At 39.5% G+C, this 19,953-nt stretch overlaps 1 protein-coding gene across 4 annotated transcripts in view; it reads left to right on the top strand.

Annotated features, from left to right (window-relative positions):
* Positions 1–4,738, top strand: part of PIK3C3 (phosphatidylinositol 3-kinase catalytic subunit type 3) — an 88,426-nt gene extending 83,688 nt beyond the window's left edge. For all 4 annotated transcript variants that reach the window (XM_033011122.2, XM_033011121.2, XM_033011124.2 and 1 more), the window contains one exon: positions 4,040–4,738. In XM_033011122.2, coding sequence (XP_032867013.1) covers positions 4,040–4,054 — 15 coding nt within the window. In that variant the 3' untranslated portion in view covers positions 4,055–4,738. The remainder of the gene's footprint in view (positions 1–4,039) is intronic.
* Positions 4,739–19,953: the final 15,215 nt, after the last annotated feature.

Genomic DNA, 19,953 nt, shown 5'->3' with positions numbered 1-19,953 from the left:
GTGATTGTTTTAAACTAAAAAAGGATAGATTCAGACTGGGTATAAGGAAGACATTTTTTACGAGGAGGGTGGTGAAACACCGGGACAGGTTGCCCAGAGAGGTTGTAGATGCCCCGTCCCTGGCAACATTCAAGGCCATGTTGGATGGGGCTCTGAGCAACTTCATCTAGTTGAAGATGTTGCTGCTTACTGCAGGGGGGGTGGACTAGATGACCTTTAAAGGTCCCTTCCAACCCAAACTATTCTGTGATTCTATGCAGCAGTATGATCGCATGACGAAGAAGAGCCACCAGCTTCCTTGACCACATTACCCAGTGTTGCTGGCAGGTGGAGGGAGCTGATCATTCCCCTCTACCAGTGCTCTGTGAGATGCATCTGTAGTACCATGCCCCTTTTGGGCTCCCCAGTACAGGAGAGACATGGACATGCTGGAGTGGGTCCAGCAAAAGGCCATGAAGGTGGTAAGGCACTTGGAGCATCTGTCATACGAGGAGAGGCTGAGAGAGCTGGGACTGTTCAGCCTGGAGGAGACTCAGGGGTGTTCTCACCAAGGTGTGTAAATACCTGATGGAAAGGTGTAAAGAAGATGGAGTCAGACTCTTTTCTGTGTGCCCAGTGATAGGACAAGAGACAACGGGGACAAACTGAAAGATGGGAAATTTAATGTAAACATACAGAATTTTCTTTTTTTTACTGTGAGGGTAATCAAACACTGGGACAGGTTTCCCAGAAAGGTGGCAGAGTCTCCATCCGTGGAGATACTTAAAATCCAACAGCACAATGTCCTGAGCAACCTCTCGAATTTGATGCTGCTTGAGCAGGGGGGTTGGACTAAATCATTTCCAGAGGTCCCATCCATCCTCATGCATTATGTGATTCTGGGGTGGCAATAAATAGTCTTTACTATTTTTATTATTAAAATCTATCCTTACTCGTATGAGGAAAGAAATGTTTGACCACACAGTGCTGTCTTACTACAAGCCCCACAGTAAGACAATAAAATGTTTAATTCTCATGTTGAATAAAGCTGTGTTCAGCTTGAATATACAATGTTTTTTCCCCAAAACCATCTGACATATTTAGTTTGTGTTTATCAGGGATTTAGGATATTACACTCTTTGCCCTAAGTACTAGGCTTATAACAAGGAAAGTAATATAGAGGAAAAATGAAACTGATCGGAAAAGCCAGTCATTATCCCAGGTTTTTTTATTGATTCTTTCTTCAGAAGACTGATCAAATTCTGATAAAAACTGAGGAGAACTATTTTTATGGCTATCCATTTTGCTAGAGGTCTTCCAACTAATCACCTGTTTCCTGCAAACTTAATTTTTATTTTGAAGAATTGCACTATAGTGCAGGGTGAGAAGCAAAAATGTCATTTCCATCTGCATATATATTTAATCAGGGTGGTCTCTTACTTGATATTAAAAAAAGGAATGTAATTACATGAAAATGTTGCAAAATTTGTTGTCATTCAGTATGGATTGCTGTAGTCATAGGATGGAGGATCATAATTTCAAAGGAGAAAGTGAAAAATGCCTAGCATCTACCTTGGGATTCAAAAAAAAAAAAGGAAAAGCCATTACAAAGATTCAAGATTAAAGTCTTAAATGCCTCCAATATGTATGTAAACTTTCTTTTAATCATATACTGACAGTCACGTTTTTAAAGATGCATCTTCTTACTTCATTGGTTTTAGATGACTGCCAGAATCTCCCAGATAATTGTTACTGCATTTGTGAAGCTGTATTAGTAAGTCAGAGTTTACAGGTTTGATATACATGACCTTTTCTTCTTCTATTCAGACCAGGTTTTGCTTGACCTTTCTTCAGCACTTACAACTGCTTTTAAAATCACAGGACAGATCTGTTCAGAATATTTGAAAGTACCCAAGAATTTCAACCCCAGGCTTCTAGCTCTCAGGGATGGTGCTCTAAGCAACAGGCTGATCCATACAGCTGCAGGCACTGATTACATCTTCCATTCATATTTTTGGGACTTAAAAAGCAAGCCCACATCACATACGGCATTTTGGATGCCATATAAGTAGATGTGACAGCCAGTGAGGCAGACCTGATCCATTTGTCTCATTTTGGGGTCTTTACCTCTCTAGCTGGCTGATGCTGAGTTCCAGCATGGAGACTTTGGGACTGTTTTTCCTGAAGCCCTGAACTCTCCTCCTGCACTGCTGCAGAGTTTGCTACCTGTGTGCTTTTAGCTTCCCGTTCTACTTTTGGTATAGGGTGCCTAAAATAAAAATAATCGTATGTTGCTTTGTAAATGACTAAGGAATCGTTTTGTTCCATGTGATGTAGAATTCTTCTAGCTTTGGAGTTCAGATTATTGGATTCATTCATGTTCTACAAACAATTAAACTTGCAGGCTTCCCCCCCTGCAAGAATATTGGATGCTTACAGGTGTGAGGAGGATACAAAAAGGAATAGTCACACATTAAACCACAGTTGACAAGCCTTAAGAATCTGATCTCTTGTTTACGAAAGTTTTTAAAAACTTATCAAAAAAATCCATCAAAATGAAATGTAATTAATGTCTATTCTCTTTATTTTACAAGTGAGATAGGACAGTTTTTAGTGAAATTTAGTACTTCATTAGTCAAAATCATTGTCTTTCCTTTTTGTTTGAGGTGGTCTTAAGAATTTTCTGCTGATGTCTTCACAGAGCCTGTAAATCGTTGAACAAATGAACAATTAATATGTCATTGAATTTACTATAAAAGGGGTCATCTTACACAATGGCAAATTGAAGCTTTCAATTTGTTCATGTATAATGCTGCACTGAATTGCCAATGGCCTTGCTCTTAATAGTAATAGAAGTTGTCAAAAAAAAAGAAAAAGCAACACTACACAGGTATTAAGACACATGCTTAAACATCAGATTTTGGCCTAACACAGTTTTTCATTTAACATGCCCTTCAACGTGTTTTTTTTTGTTTGTCAATAGTTATTTATTCTCTTGATGCCTCCAGAATAGGCCTACAAGGAATCAGTGCTGTCTACTTCAACAATTAAGAGCTTTTTAATAAAGTTGGCTATTATAGTACCCATTGTGTATCAGCATTCAATATGTCACTCTGTAGTAAGTAAAGCTCTTGGATAAAGCAGTATAGATATTTTGGCATCAGTTTGGTTTTGTTCATTTGCAACAGTACCATAAATTGAGTTCAATTAAGAGCTGTGTTCTGAAGCCTTTAGTTTTGTTTTAATATGGTCTCTATTATCAGATATTTTACAGATATTTTTATGTAGCACTTGTCTCCTTCTTAATGGTTATCAAAAAACTGTTGTCTCAAAAGTAAATAAATTTAACATTTAGAATAAGCTAATGGTGTTGTACAATAGTGCTCAAGAGGAGAAAAGGTACATACTAATTTTAGTTGATACTAATGAAGACTGGATAGCCATTTCTCCCTGGAGAGTCATTTTCATTTTAGCAGCATTATTTATTTCTGCAGAGGAAGGAAACAATCTCCAGTTGAAGTGACTAATTTCACATTTTATTTGCCTTGTAAATTTACAAGTCATCAGTTGCATTCATGTTAAGCAGTGATTAAAAAAGTGAAAGCTTGGGGGATAAGGGGTGTCCCACCTAAAATGTAACTGTACAATTTGGGGTTTTACTAATGCTTGGCTGCTCTCTGCTTAGGAGCAAACTCTCTTTAAGCTCTAAATGTTACATGGCTTTAGAATATTTCCAAGCTGTAGCCCCAGTGCTGCTGCAGCCCAGCAGGCAGCTGTGGTTCCTTTCCCTCAGGACAGGGCTTCTGTTTTCTTCCTATTGGATGTCAGAATAAAATAGGGATCGTCTGCCAGCAGAATTATGTAGATGAGGTGAAAGTATTTGTCAGCAGATAGAATCGGTTTTCATGCTGTTTGTTCTCCTGAAGGGCTGCAGAAATCACCCACCTTTATACATTTCACCATGTTTTTAAACACAGAGTTCAGTTTATGCATAACTTTTATTGTTTGAGATTAAACCGTTGAGTAAATGCTGTGCTATGTGGTTTTTGTTTCCTTTCAGTATTGGAGAAAATAAGCCTTTTGCGTACCTGTGGTGGAAACAAGCAAATGCTCAAGAAAGAGACTTTCTCAAGCCCATGTGGACTTCACCAAACAGTTTTGGAAGGCAAAAGCTGCAGGTTTGGTAGCATGGAGAATTGAGAGCTCAGGAGGTAGAGCTTTTTGAGTCTGTTTAGAAACAACCATTTTTTAAATGAGAATGGTTGCTTATGCCATCCTTGGGGCTCAGATGCTATAGCATTTTCCACTGAAAACATTTGATTCTCAGAGGTTGAAGTAAGCAACTTCTTCTCAAGCCAAAGATAACTGGAAGAGGCTGGATTTGATGGTAAATTCTTGTACCTATTAATATATTTTCTTATTTAAAATAGAGGTCATTACTGTACTGAACACAAGTATATGCAAAGTTACAGCATTGAGGCTACAGTTCCTTGGTGCAGAAAAAACACAAAGCTATGGCAATCCCCTCTCTTCCCTTCCCATCAACTTTATTCCTTGAATAGGTTTTAGGTGTAATTTATGTGATCGTTTTTGTGGTAGGTTTTAGGTGTAATTTGTATGATCGCAGCTAATTAAATCATCACAAACAGGCTTAGCAACTGAAATGCACAGTGAGCAGTTCAGTATTTCATGCTTTAACTCTGAATGTTTTCTGTACAGTGATTATATATTCTTGACTAATAAACTCTTTGTTTTTGCAGTTCTGAGGTGTTCTGTCTTTTTAATCTTACCTGCTGAGACATGGCATACTAGAGGATTATGTTCATAACTCTTGGCTTTTTGCAAGTATTTTTTACTTCTCAGTTCACTTGATGCAGGAATAAAGACGCTCATAAAATAACTTTTGTGCCACATGTTGAGTTCATAACGAATCTGTTTGTAATGATCTACAGTGTAATTAGCTCTTCATAAACGTGTGGATCTCTTCAAAGAGTACTCTTACACTCCTGTATTTTTTTTAATAACAATTTAAGTCAGGAAGAAATCTCTCCCAGTTACAAAGATAAGAACTGATTTGAATCTGAATCTGATATTTGTGAGTCAGTGTTCTTTGTGCTTCTCTTGCTAGCAAACATCAGAAGAGCTTTGATGGAGGAAGATCCACTAGGGATATGATAGAGCCTTAGTTATTTCAGCTTATTACCCAAATTTGCTAGTTAAGCACAACATTGGTTCATCCCCTCTTTTCCCCTGTATTTGTGACTTAGAGGAACTGTAGTACCCTAGTTATTTAGTATTTGTCTTACCTGGCAAAACACAGTGCCAGAGAGGAGCAACAGTAGTACCTCTTACCTTTAGCTGACTCTTTGAGAAGTAGTAATTACCATTTTCTTGGGATTGTTTTTTGGTCTTGCTTCATATGGCAGAAATACATATTTCTCTACTGCCTTCATTTTCCATTAACTCATTCTGCATGTAGTACTTGGTGTTATCTTCCAAGGATATTTCTGAGAGCATGGCCTTTTCAGACATTTCTGCAAAAAAAAAAAGTGTTTGTTTTTTTTTTTTTTCTTTGTTTTTTTTTTTTCTTTGTTTTTTTTTTTTCTTTTTTTGAAGGGACATCCTACATGCTTACACAACTGATTTGTATGATGTAGCCACAATTTATTTGACTAAGTTCTTGACACCTGATCCCCAGCCCTTTCCACTGTATATATTCTGGGATTTTCCCTCTATTTCCTTTGAAATACACTTCCCCTTTCCCCTGCTCAAGACTAATTATGAAGGATGTGGGCACGAGCCATACGGTACCAGCAGACCAGACAGGCCAAGAATGACTTCTTGTTAAAACCCAAAAGATACCATCAACCTGATCCTAGAGCATGTTCTACTTTGCAGACAGGTTTATAAAGTGTTAAATACAACTTTTGTAAATACATTGCATATTACTACATGGTTATTCACTGTGTCTTGTGGTTTAAAATTAATAACCTGTTCCTATGCTGGAACATCTTAGGAAGACCCTGACTCCACTGTAAATCACTGACCACTTTATAAATGGAGAACATCAGGCACAGAAATGGAAAAGCTTGCCTGAGTCAGTGGAACATAATCCAGCCTGTGTGTTCATCTGTGTTCCTGCTTGGTGAGTGACACTGCGTATATTTTCAGTGTATTTTCCAAAGAGTTTTGTAAAACATGTAACAACTGAGCACTGACAAACTAACTGGGTATGTCTCTGATCCAAGCAGTCACTTTTGGGAGCTGATCTGCATATTTTGTTCCCAGCTCCTATGAATCCTTGCATCATGGAGAACACGACAGCACTGGGACTGCTGCAACATACTAGATATAAGTAAATTTATTACTTTAAGCCTTGTGCTCTAAATACCAAATATTGTTGAAAATTGTTCCTAGGAGTTCACACATTAATAGATTTTTATATCATTCTTTTTTTAATCCTTATATACAAGGTAAGATCTGACTTTATTTTGTAAAATCTGGTTCTTAGCACTTTGTGCAGCATCATCTATTTAAAGTAAAACAAAACAAAATAATAATTCTGTTTTGAATTAAGGGGTTTCTTTTTCAGTATGTTAGTGTAAAGCTTTGACTTACTGGGGTAAGAATGTTTAATAGGTTATCTGTCATGGCTCAATATCTCTCTGTAACCCAGTGCTGTGAGTATATTACATGTCTGTCTCTAGTAACTTCTGAATCCCTTGAATAACTACTCCCAGTTTTGTCTTGAGGAATACAGGTCTTAAAGGTGAAATTCTTATATGTTTCTCAAAGGTAGATCCCCAGTCAGACAAAGGTCCCCAGGGGTATGTCAGAGAGCAGTTTTACCTTGCACACATGTATTTGTATGCATGCAGATGCGGTGCTGCATACACACACAAAATTCTACATAGAGGGAGGCTGTGTGCTCCATCACGTGTATCAAAGCATGATGGAGTGGTTGATGGGAAACCAGACTGTACCAGCTGTGTCATAGTTTAACTTGTCAAAAGCCATCCTGTTAAGTGTCTCCGGGAAGCATTGCAGACAAAAAGAAACAGAACAGTCAAAATATAATTTTGCCATGGACTTGACTTACCTAGCAGTTGTAATTTGTATAACTGAAGATAAGACATACTATAAAGCCAGCTCGTGGGTGCTGTATTAGACTTTCAACATCCATCTTGGTTTCATCCTGATTTAATTTTCTTCTGGAATCTCTGGTGGTCTTTCTGTTGGGATCAAGAGTGAGGAAAACAAAATAAATTGTTTCACCTTACTGCTTTTTCTCCCCTACCTATAGACTGTCATTGGTTGTGTTCAAATGCCAGTGCTTCAGAAGTAGAAAGTGGCACAGTTGTATTTTTTTATTTTTGGGGGGAAGAAGTAGTAATTGTCAAAATAGAATTTTTTAGGGGGTGGAGTAGGGGGGTGGGAAAAAGAGGGATAGGATTTTTGCTTTAATATCAAAAGCATATATCCTTTTGGGAAGAAATGTCCCTGTTCTTACAGACAGTTACCTGGCTTTGTTCTTGCGTGCAATCTAAAATAAAAAGCACTTTTGCAAGGCCTTGGGGGAATAATAGCTTTGGAAGAGGGAAGGAGGAACAGAAAATGGGAATCTTAACACCTCCTTGCAGAGTTGGGTTGGTAGCAAAGAGAGGTAGTATCACTAAATGGCCTGCCTTTTTTAGTCAGCAGAGGTCTTACTCACAAGACCTGGTGTCATCAGCAGGTGGTAAAATACTGTGGTTATTATGAAGTATCTGAAGCACGTACATTTAAGGAGTCTTAAGGGAGTCATTGAAAACAGATTGCAGGTGGATTGTGTTAAAATAGATTTTTTGTAACGTCTTCAGCTGATGTGATGATTCTTTGTAATAGTGAAGCTACTTGATGTGCAATATTGGTGTTGTCCAGTCCTTCCAGTCATCTTTGATTTAGAAGGGACTCTGCCGGGGGGAGAAAAACTTCAATTTGGAGGGTAAAATACCTAACCCCAGTTGCTTCTAGAGTATCGAGCACTGACACGGTTCACCTGCATGCTTTCAAACCTGAAACGGCAGGAACATGGCTTGGAGGAGATTTCATAGTTTATCTACACACAGACATTAATCAGCTAAGCTGTGTGTGGGATAGACATTTCCAAAGTGGATTAAGCTATACCACAGGGAGATACTTAAATTCTGAATAAAACCTCTCCACAATTAGAAATTGTGCAAAATTAATAGAGCCGCTATGAATTCCTTCCCTTGACAGAAACAGGTTTGTCCTAAATTTTTCTCCATCCCTCTCATCAATGGTGAGGGGTCAGGTGATGGCAATTTTACAGACTTACTCTGAGGAGGATATTCAATTCGTAAACTACAGTGCACAGAAAATAAAGCAATGTGAAGGGAGGGCTGAGCTAATGTGGGGACTCCGGGGAGCTCTGTATAAGGTCTTCCATGGGCAAGCCATTCAGTTTGTTCCATCCTGTAGCCTTCACAGTGACAGTTGGACAATGGCACTTTCCCCATCTTACTAGGTGCTTGGACATTAATTGGAATATGTAATGGGTAAATCATATGGATACAGATTCCACAGTGTCAGTCAAGCTGCTTCATCTGTCATTGTTCTATAAAACAGGAAGACTTCTTGTGCAGTCCTTTCTTCAGTGTGTCTTCTTTCATTGGGAATCAGATTGTGGAGTAACCAAAGTCTTCTCTCTCCCATGTATGGTTAAGATAACATCTCTTGCTGATTAGAGACTGGAGAACCCATGCTGCGAAAGAAAATGGGCTTTTTTTCTTCTAGTATTTTTTTTTTTCCTGGCACAGTCATATATAAACAGTTTTCTAACTGAGAAGATAGGAAGTAATTAGGGAAAAATCTCTGCTTTTAACAAACCATTCACAAACTACTTCCCTTTGAACTTTAGGTGGAGTAACAACTCCATGTCTGCATGTGGGTATAGAGGTGCCCACTTATCTTGCCTTTACTTGTGACAGGGGCACTGTGTCCCCAGGACAGGGACAGAGCCTATTTTCCAGTAAATACTGGATTGTTTTTTTCCCCATATCTGGTGATGTCAACTGTATTCATTCAGTCCAGTCAGCTGTCTGTCACCTTGCTAATGCTGTGCCATTGTTAGCTGACAGACCAGGGAGAGACTTCTGGCGAAAACACAACTCATCTAATAGCACTGTCTATACCCTGAGGTAGGCAGCTTCCTTTTCAGCTTAAAGTTGCTCTTTTTTTCACTTGGCTGTCCCTGCTCGGAGCCATTCTTGTGTGGATAACTTCTTCACTTTTGATGCTTAGGTCTGAACATGCAGTGTCTGACTCGGATACGAAGTTTTCTGACCCAGCAGAGGTGAAGGGGAGATGGTTGGTGCTGTAATGATTATCTGATTCATTCACCAACCTCAAGCGTGTATGGCAGGTAGCTCTTTCTTTAAATGAGCAATTCAGCTGTGGTCTTGGACCAGGTTCTGCCAAGGCAGTATTACTCTGGAAGTTAATTACGTTTCTTTTCCAAGGGAAATCACAGCAGCAAACCTTGGGATAAGAAATGAGATGATTTTAAAAAATAATTGCATGGTAGAAAACTGGATATCACAAGAGCTTTACTTGTTGAAATCCTGAATGAGGAAAAAAAATGTGGTTATGTAGTTTTTAGGTGTTTTATCTGGTTAGTCCACACAATTTACTAAAACTTGTAGGTGGTATCTTTTCAAAGATACTGGGCTATACTGCATTTATCTTTTCCAAGTTGCAAACCTCCAATAACTTATTCTGCAAACAAGGAGATTACAGGTTTTAGCTCCCATTCTAGTCCTACCTTGACAGATGCTACTTTTGAAATAATATCTGAGAGACTCTGTTATCCTAGCTGCAGGTTTTGTCCATTGGCCTTGAAGATTTTTCATTTTTTAACTGCCTTTCCCTCCCAGTTCTGTAAACTCAGTGGTGCAGGACCCAGTTTTAACTTGTTTCACCCAAGAAGTACTTGGGGCTTTAATACGGATCTGAGAAGTGCCATTATAATCTGCCAAATAGCAATGTGCTTTAACTGCATTTTGCATTCAGCATTGGTTTGATGGCTAGTATTTCTTCCATACCTTAGAGTTGAAAGATGCCTGAAGAAATGTACTTGCTGGAACTCTTGTTTCTGTCAAACATGTTCTGGCGGTTCTCTCCATCCGTCTTAGAAAGCTGTAGTAAAAATAGGGAGAATGGAAATGTTTCTTTGCTTTCTTTGACTAATCCTAAAGTTTGGTACATACAAAAAGGAAGCTTAACTGAAATAAGCAAAATAAGATGATCAGTTTTTCAGCTCAAACAGGCAGTTGCCACAAGACACATTTTCAGGCCTTCTAATCAGGTTCCATGTTTTCTGCATCATCCAGTTTAATGGGTACCTGATCCTGATTTAATATGCTGCAACAGATAAATTATTTTCTTCAATTAAGAGTTATAACTAGAAGGATAGATAAAAGCTCTAATTTTTTTCTAGTTTAACACCATATCGATTATAAATGGGTATGTACAAGAACAACTGAGAAGTTCCAATGATTATTTTCTCTTTTACAGTTAGAGCTATATAATAAGCAAGAAGACCAACTCATTTAATACTTGTAAATCAACATAAATCAGGACACCCACAGTTCAGTCATACATCTCTGTTATGTATGTATGCAAAAGGCTTAGTTAGCATATGTTTTTCTACTACTTCATTATTTTGTTGACCATGTTAACATCTCTGGTCATGTACCTACTAATGCTCCTCAGTAGCAGTTTTAGTGTTAAGCATTTTGTGCAATCATATTGTTCTCTTTGTTACTCAGGTTTTTGCATACTGAGTTCTAATGCATTACTATTGTAGCCTGCCGTTTCAGCTATGGTGTTGGTATTAGTGCAAAGGCAAGCACAAGTGTGGTGTCAGAGTTACCAGCTATCCTAATTTTTGTGACTGTGGAGTGTTGACCTTGAACTAGAGATGCAATCCCTGCTCAGATATTTGACTACAGTTTAACTAATGTACTGTACTATGATATGGAACATGAAAAAGGAATCTGGGACCACTGTAGTTGGTGCCATACAGACACAGATTTGGGCCAGTTGATCCTATTAGATTAAAGCTGTCACATGTATGCATGTTCTAATCATGTAGATGACAGTATCTACAGGTTCGTGTTCAGTTTTTTGCTGCCCTTGGATAACTATTGTATAATCTCTTCCTTACAATTTGTCTTGCCAGGCAAGCAGGTTAATCAGCCGTGGCTTTATATTGTGATATTTGGATCACAGATTAGGATTTCTAAAGGAAGTTTGTTTAAGGTAGGTCCCAGATCTAACCAATATTCCTCCTGGACTCTAGCTATTGCTCCAGAAGGGCATGGGTAACCCATATTTTCCATGTTATATTTGCCAGCCTGCCATGGAAGTCTTTCCTACCCCAGGCAAGTTATAATTATGGAATTATAAAACCAGCAATCAAAGCCCAAATGAAAAGGCATATATAAATAATATAGCTGGATCTTGATAGTTAATTGTAAAATGAGAAGGTACACCAGATAGCTGCACAGAAGACAGGAGAAGCCCTCTGAAGAAAATGTATACCTTCTGCTAGAAATAATTAACCTCACACATTTTCCCTTTGTCAACCTAAAAATACAAAAAAAAAAAAGTAGTTTTTTTGTTTTCAAAATCAAACTGAGAAAAACTGTCAACTACTGTTGTGAAACTAAACTGTATAATCACCCAGTGAAATCCTTCTAGTCTTCTTGCTAGACTGTGCCAAATGACTTCTGGTAGAGAACAAAACAATTTACGTATTCAGATAGTTCACGATTTTATGTAAGGTAGAGCTGGAAGGAAATGCCTTGTCTAAAAATTCAGTCAAAAAAATGTTATTCTTAAGGTGACATTAATGCATCCCTGTGAATTTCTGACTCTACACCAACAAGCCATGTATTGAATTGAAAAAACAGCTAAACTTTGTAATAAAATCATAGAATAGTATGGGTTGGAAGGGACCTTTAAAGGCCATCTAGTCCAACCCCCTATCATGGGCAGGGACATCTTCAACTTGATCAGGTTGCTCAGAGCCCCATCCAACCTGGCCAGGAATCTTCTCAGGGACGGGACATCTACTACGTCTCTGGGCAACCAGTCCCAGTGTCTCACCACCCTCATCATAAAAAATTTCTTCCTTACTTCTCATCTAAACCTACCCTCTTTTGGATTAAAACCACTCATCCTATGCTCACACCCCTCGATCCAGAGTCCCCCCCCACCTCTCCTGCCCCCCCTTTAAGCCCTGGGAGGCCACTCGAAGGGCTCCCCGGAGCCTTCTCTTCTCCAGGCTGAACCCCCCCAACTCTCTCAGCCTGGCCACCCAGGGGAGCTGCTCCAGCCCCTGATCACAAAATAGTTGTGCCTTTGGCCCTGAGTGTGCATTGAGTGCTTCTCATCCTTTTGGAATGAAATCCTAAAATACTTCGGGTCTTACCTCACTCATAGCATAACACACCTCTTCTGCCCCTGAGCAAACAGCCATTTCTGCTCAAATCCCATGGGGTTTTGCATCTACTAATCTGCATGTCAGAAGTTAAACAAGACTACTGGAAATGTGAAATGAAAACAAATGCAAATATTTAAAATAATGCAGTCTCTATGCATGTCTGTCTTGTGCAAGGAGATCCAACTACATCAGAACCCTTCAAGCATCTAGTCATAGGTCATGGTAACCAATCTGGCTTTGAAAAACAAGTTATGGAGCAGAAGTAAGTAGTGAAAGCATAGCTGTTTTACTTCCTTCTCTGTTTCACAAGACAGAAGTCTTCAGCCTTTTGTCTGCTTACTTTACATATGTCTAAAATTGTGCCCACAACATTGATGAAGGTGTCCAAATTATTCTGTCACTGCATAGACCAGCATGTGAGTGTAGAAGGTATTCCCATAAACTATGCTGTAACTGTCTCACAAAATCACTTGTACAATCAGTACATTACTTCAATATTCCATCTTTCCACATACATTTCTATCCTTTGTTGTTTCTCTGTTTTTTTTCCCCATTTCATTCACTTTTCTGTTTTGCCATACAAAAATAACTGAAAGGGGGCTGTCACAGATGGAGTGACACACTTCACTCATAAGAAAAGTAGCAATATGTTTATCGATATAAAATAGTGATTTAACAAAGTTTGATAGTAAATGCAACACTGGTTTAACAAGATTCACTGGCGAAGTACTCTTCATTATTTACTACGCGATGGACAGGGTCAGACAAAGCTGTCAGACCCTCCTATTGAGGCATGAGGTTCAGAAAGGACCCACTTGCTTTATAAACTCCTTCTCAGAGGGTCTCTTGGTGTGGCTGAGTCCGCCCCTAGTCCCAGACTTGAGGAACAGTTTATGTCTAAAGGTGCAATCAATCCTTCCTATCACTTAGTTAAGATTCCAAAGTTTAGCATGCTATGAGTCACTCACTGAGAGTGTGTTGTGGCAAGGAATCTCTCAATCCACTTTGAGTTGGATGCAGCCATCACGAGCAGACACATCCATTACCACCACCATTGGTGGTTATCGCTTGGATGGGGTTACGGGAAATACAGGTCAGGTTGGGGGCAGGGAGCATACTGCCACAGAGGCAAAAATGCTAATGCAAAATAAATTAATTTTTCAGTTTTTAAGAAATTAAAGCAAAAACTGAAGGAAGAATAGAGGAAGCATTTGAAAGTGATTCTAATAATAATAATAACATAAGGAAAAACTGGCATTATACAACCCCATCTGTCAAAGGCTTATTCAGGAAAGATATCACAGAGTTCTAATGCGTAGTTTTAGGAAAACATCTTTTCATGCTCAGTAGCAGACAAAGAGCAATTGAACATTAAGAGTTGATAGAAAAGGAATAGAGGATGTATAGAAAATATCCTCACAGCACTGTGTGTGTGCATGTATGTGTATCCACATACTGGACGCAAGCCAACCTATGTCTGATCCCAAAATGGATCTATTGGATCTAGAGAATATGAAAATAAATAAAAAGGATAAGTAAGGGAACAAAATTACTCCAAACAGAGGCTCAATAACTGGACCAGGAAGCTTCAGTCTAGAAAGATGAATGAAGAAGGATGTGACAGCGGTCTTTAAAATCTGCAGTACTGTGTCCAGTTACAGGCTCCCCAGTACAAGATACAGACTTGTTGAAGCAAGTCCTCAAAGGGCTACAAAGATGATCAAGTGACTGGTCCATCTGTGAGGATTGATGCTGAGAGCTGGGACTGTTCAGCCTGGAGAATACAAGGCTCTGGGGGGCACCTTATCAATGTGTTCAAAATTCCTGGGCATGGGGAATGAAGAAGAGGGTGTCAGACTTCTCAGTAATGCCCAGTGACAGAACAAGAGGCAATGGGCACAAATTAAAACACAGGAAATTCAATCTGAACACAAAATAAATTTATTTATTTTTTTTAATTGTGAGGGAGGTCAAACTTGGGGACAGGTTTCCTAGAGAAGCTTTGAAGTATTCATCAGTGGAGATGTGCAGAACCCAACTGGACGTGGTCCTGGACAACACCTGCTCTAGGTGGCCCTTCTTGAGCAGGAGGGTTTGACTAGGTGGTCTCAAGAGGCCCTGTCTGTCCTGAGGTATTCTGTGGAAAATCCTGAGTAATATGGAAAAAAATGAACAGGAAAGGATTGGTTTTTGGCTTAATGAACAGATGGTATCTAAAGAAAATCAGGAAGAGAAAGGTTTGAAACAAATAAAAGGAAGTGCATTTTACACAGTGTGAAATTGAACTATGGAGCTTGTTATCATAGTGTTTTGTTGATGCTAAATAGCAATTAGATAAATGCATGGAAGAAACATTCATCAAGGCTAGTTAAACACAATATTACCCACACTTACTGAATTTCCTGAAACTATAAGACATTGGAAACTGAGGGAACAACAACAAAGAAATATTAATCTTGCCCTTCTCCTCACTCTTCTTTTGACTTCTGTTACTGATTACAGTTGAAGACATTGTCACAAAACAGCTGACCTTGCATAGTTGGTCGTATGTTTAGAATTGCAATGCATATGCACTTTGTGATCCATTTAATTTCAAATCCTCTATGAAAGGATTGTAAGAGAGAAATGGGTGACTACCTTAGGAAAAGAAAATATGCCTTAAACAAATAAATTATTTGCATAGAGGACAGATTTGTTGAGCAGAAAAGTTCCATTCTTATGTCTACTGTTGATGAACGCTGTATTTTGAGACTTTTTAAAATGGATATTTAGTGTAAAGTACAGGAAATTCCATAATGAAAACTATTCAAACACAAGTGAAAATTTAATGTGATTTTCAGCAGCTTGGTGTAATTCTGAGGTATGTGGGTATAAATAAAATTACATAAATGACTTACAGTGAAGCGAGAATTAGGAAATATGTTCCTTTTGCAAAACACGTGAGTATAACTGTATATTAGGAGACTGAAGAGTTTCCTGCTTTAAAAGGGAAATTGTACAGTTTTAGAAAAATCTGAAGCATATGCTGAAAAAATTGTTCATCATACTTAATTCTTAGACAAAATAATGAAGAACATGATTTGCACAAAATAGAAAACTGACAATCAGTGTAATGGACTATATTTGAGGAGACTAAGCCCTGGGCGTTATTTTAGGTTTTGATTATGGCAAATAAAGCAAATCAAAAAAGCAGCTACAGTCCTGATTTATAGTGTAGGGAAGGAAAAGTCTGGTTAAGAGAGTTTCCTTATTTATTTTTTGGCTGAAGACCTGTATAGTCAAACTGAGAAGAAAGAACAATTGGAAGTGACAGGATTTTCTGCAAAGAATCTATACAAGCTTGAAAATGTTGAAAAATTTGACAGCATGAGGATTAATTGAAGTCTGGGCAGGAAAGTTCTACGTTGAAGATGAGAGCAGCGGAAGCTGCCTTTGAACTGATGTCAGTGGGACACTGGGATTAAATACATCTTGTTTTTAAAGCATTGCTGGTCCCTGTGGAGCAGTAAATAGGAACCCAGATCAATTATTTGTCGGTATTGGTTTAAGAATGCTTTTTTCCTGCTGTTGCCTGCATTGCAAGCCTTTGGAATAAGATGGTAAAAAGGAGGAACTCCAGGTTACTAACCTGGAAAAGCTGTTAGCTTTGTTTGGGGAGGAAAAGCCCCATGAAATATCATATGTTTCTTCCTCTAAGTTCATTTAAGATAGTTCAGCTTTTTTTCATTTTTGTTTTTTGTTTTTTTTTTTTTCCCCTTATTTGCCTTTTGTGACTACTGACCTGCTGTAGCCAGCAGCTGAGCCTGGTGCTTGCTGTGCCTTCAAGCTGTCATGAGCTTCATCTGTAGGGCTGAACACAGCTGTAAATGTTCAAAGCCCCTTTGTCTTTAGTTTGATTGCTTTGATAATATTCTTCCATCATGTGTGATAACAATTAAAGAACATTTAAAGCATCAGGCACAAAAGAAACAAGAAGGAGCAGGTGCTGGCTGCAGAAAAAAAAAAAAAAAAAAAAAAAAAGCTTTCATTTAAATAATGAGATCTTAGGGAAAGAAAGAGGAGGAACTTGAGTGCTTAAAATGGCTTTTAAGCAGAATTTGAGTGTCTGTGGTGCTGACACCACCCACTGAGTCAGGCAGGACTTTGACAAATCTCTCAATCACTCTCTTTGACCTTAAAGTTTGTCCCTCAGGATAAACACAATATTACGCCTGTTTTGCTAGGCTTAAACAACACTGGAACGTAAATAAGGACTCTGAAAGCAGGTGACCCTCTCGGTTTGTGACAGGCTTGATTTGATGGGTTTGCTCTGAGGAAATACCAACAAGTGCCCTTCAGGAAACTCGTATGTCACACAGAGTCACATCAGCCACATCTCAGTAGTTGTCTGCTACTGGTAAAACTTCTCCAGGAGAGCCAAAGTCTGTGCCCTTTCTGGGCTCCAGGCTGCAAACCAGGGGCTGAAGTCCTTTTCCTGAGCACTGCTTGTTTCCACAGACTGTTCTGTGATTTCCCTCAGAGAAGTCTCTACTGGATGACTACGTGAAAGTCCACCATTACTGCAGGGCCTAGAGCAAGGAGGTGGCCAGAACCCCTCTGTGTGGCATGATCTACCAAGCTGTTGGACTGCTCAGTAATTAGAGATCACAAAAACAGCTAGTTTTGATGAATGATTGATATCAATTACCTTTAGGTTGTAATCTCTCCTATCTCTGACTATTCAAATATTCACCTGAAAAGTCAAGAAAAAGAGGAAAAATCCCCTCTTGGAAACTATTTCCATTATTCTTAGCCCACTGTCTGCTAATTATTCACTCTGTGTGAGCTCACATTATCATACATTGCAGAAAAGGCACCGTGAAAGATGTTGTAGATAGCATTTGTGAACACAAAGAGCCTTGAAAAACTACTTTTAATCGATAACAGTCAAGTCAAGCTTACACTCCAGTGAGTCAATTGCCTCTCATACAGTTTAGACAGACTTTCCTAAAACTCAGCATATAGTGATTTTGTTCTTTTTAATCATTCTTCCATAGAGGGACTTGTTATGGAAGCAAACCGTGGCCACGCTGAAAAATGGAATTGAGGGTGTTAAGGTTTTCTCCCTCTCCCAAAAGAAGTCAAAACTATAGCTATATTTGTACATGTATATTTAGTTCAGGTTTGTTTTCAGAACAGTTTTTTTCAGTTGGTGGAGCTGTCCTGTTCAGCAGATTAACTATAGTGTATGGAAATAACTACAAGAAATGCTACAGTAAAAAATGCAGAGTAACACAGTGGTATATGAGAGACTGCTCTGGGAGGAATAGTTTTCCCCTGAAAGCAGTGGAACTTGTTCTGGGGTTTCACTATACCAATGTGCTGTGCTCTCTCAGTATGTAGAAGAGATCCCTGTCAAAAGGAAATTACTGTCTGCAGATCACATGGTCTAATAGACATGAAAAATGATGTGCTACTTCCAGTGGGAATGATTTACTGGCTCATTGCAGTGGCTGAAGAAGAAAGGCTTATTTAATTCTGTTTCTTCCTAAAGGATGAGGAGAGGACACCTGTGCCGTGTCTCAGAATACCTCTTTCAGATCTTACTCATAGTGACTTTCCATGTGAGATTCTTTTCTAGCAGCAAAAGCAGGTTAGGATAGCCTTTTCTTTACATTGTCCTAAGGGCTCATTCTTGCCCCTGTGTGATACTGTAACATTGTATGTGATTAAATCATCTGAATTAACACAAAATGCAGTAAAAAACCCAGAACTCTTATGAGTTAAGAAATGGGATGAAAGAAGAATTTAACTCAGAAATGTGAAGAATATGGTTACAGTACTTACAGTTTAAAGGAAGATATACCTTCTTAGTATTTAAATGCACATAAATCAATTCCTGTGCACTGCGTAGAGCCCTCCAAACAGCTGTGATCTGAGTGGAGAAGGCTTCCTGCATGACAAGAAATGCAGGTACCCACTGAGCAGTACTATGGGAGGAAAGGGAGAACCCACAGCTCCTCCTTCCCCAGCCCTTGAGGGTTGTCTCACTGCTTTGGAAGCGTGTAGCTATTCCTGGTCACACATTGCTTCTTAGCAATAATAAGGATGTGTCTGTTCCTGCCATACAGCAGCCTGCAAGCATCTGCTGTTCATTTTGCCCAGTCCCCAAAGACCTCCATTGCTGGAGATCTCCCTGCTAGTGCAAGTATAATTGAATGCAGCAAAGTGGGGCTTCCCTCCTCTAAAGGCAGCTGAGCTCTCTCTTTTCAGACAAGTGCCATCTTTTCTTCATTATATTGCTGCCTTATAAGGGCTTTCTGACTGTATCTGAAATGATTTGCAGAAATTTTATCATGGGCTGAACATGGTTTATAAGATTGGCATCCATTCAGTTTGATGCTTACTCAATTTAATTTTAATAATCAAATAATCCAGTGGAACAACCCAAACACAATCAGTTACAAAAGGAGAAAAGGCAAAAAAAGAGCAATCCAAAGAACCCAAAGGGAGCTCATGGGTTAAATTCTGGCATCGAGAGGCTTGTTTTTCATAATCAGGCAAGTTATTGCTCAGTTTCTCTTTTGTGGAAGAAGAGGTTTAGAGTCATAGAATCATTTGGGTTGGAAAAGACACCTAAGATCAAGTCCCACTGTTAACTTAGCACTGCCAAGTCCACTACTAAACCACCTCCCTAAACACCCCATCTACACATCTTTTAAATACCTCCAGGGACAGTGACTCAGCCACTTCCCTGAGCAGCCTGTTCCAATATGTACTAACCCTTTCAATGAAGAAATGTTTCCTAATATCCAGTCTAAACCTTCCCTGGTGTAACTTGAGACCATTTCTTCTCATTACTTGTTACTTGGGCAAAGGGACCGACCCCCCCTCGCTCCAGCCTCCTTTCAGGCAGTTGCAGAGAGCAATAAGGTCTCCCCTCAGATTCCTTTTCTCCAGGCTAGACACCCCCAGTTCCCTCAGCTGCTCCTTGTAAGACTTGTGCTCCAGACCCTTCACCAGCTTTGTTGCCCTTCTCTGGACATGCTCCAGCACCTCAGTGTCTTTCCTGCAGTGAGGGGCACAAAACTGAACACAGGATTTGAGGTGCAGCCTCACCAGTGCCGAGTACAGGGGGACGATCCCTGCCCTAGGCCTGCTGGCCACACTGATCCTGACACAAGCCAGGGTGCCATCGGCCTCCTTGGCCACCTGGGCACACTGCCCACTCATATTCATCCGGCTGTTCACCAACACCCCCAGGTCCTCTTCCACTGAGCAGATTTCCAGGCACTCTGCCCCAAGCCTGTGGCACTGCGTGGGGGTTGTTGTGACCCAGGTGCAGGACCCGGCACTGAGCCTTGTTGAACCTCACACAAACGGCCCCCGTCCATCAATGCAGCCTGTCCAGATCCCTGTGTAGAGCCTTCCTGACTTCAAGCAGATCTACACTCCCACCCAACTTGTCACCATCTGCAAACTTACCG

The sequence above is a fragment of the Tyto alba genome, unplaced genomic scaffold (assembly GCF_018691265.1).
Source record: "Tyto alba isolate M040663 unplaced genomic scaffold, T.alba_DEE_v4.0 Super-Scaffold_42, whole genome shotgun sequence".
Classification (NCBI taxonomy): Eukaryota; Metazoa; Chordata; class Aves; order Strigiformes; family Tytonidae; genus Tyto; species Tyto alba.
The sequence above is the reverse complement of the archived record's forward strand: the minus strand, read 5'-3'. Positions and strand labels throughout refer to the sequence as shown.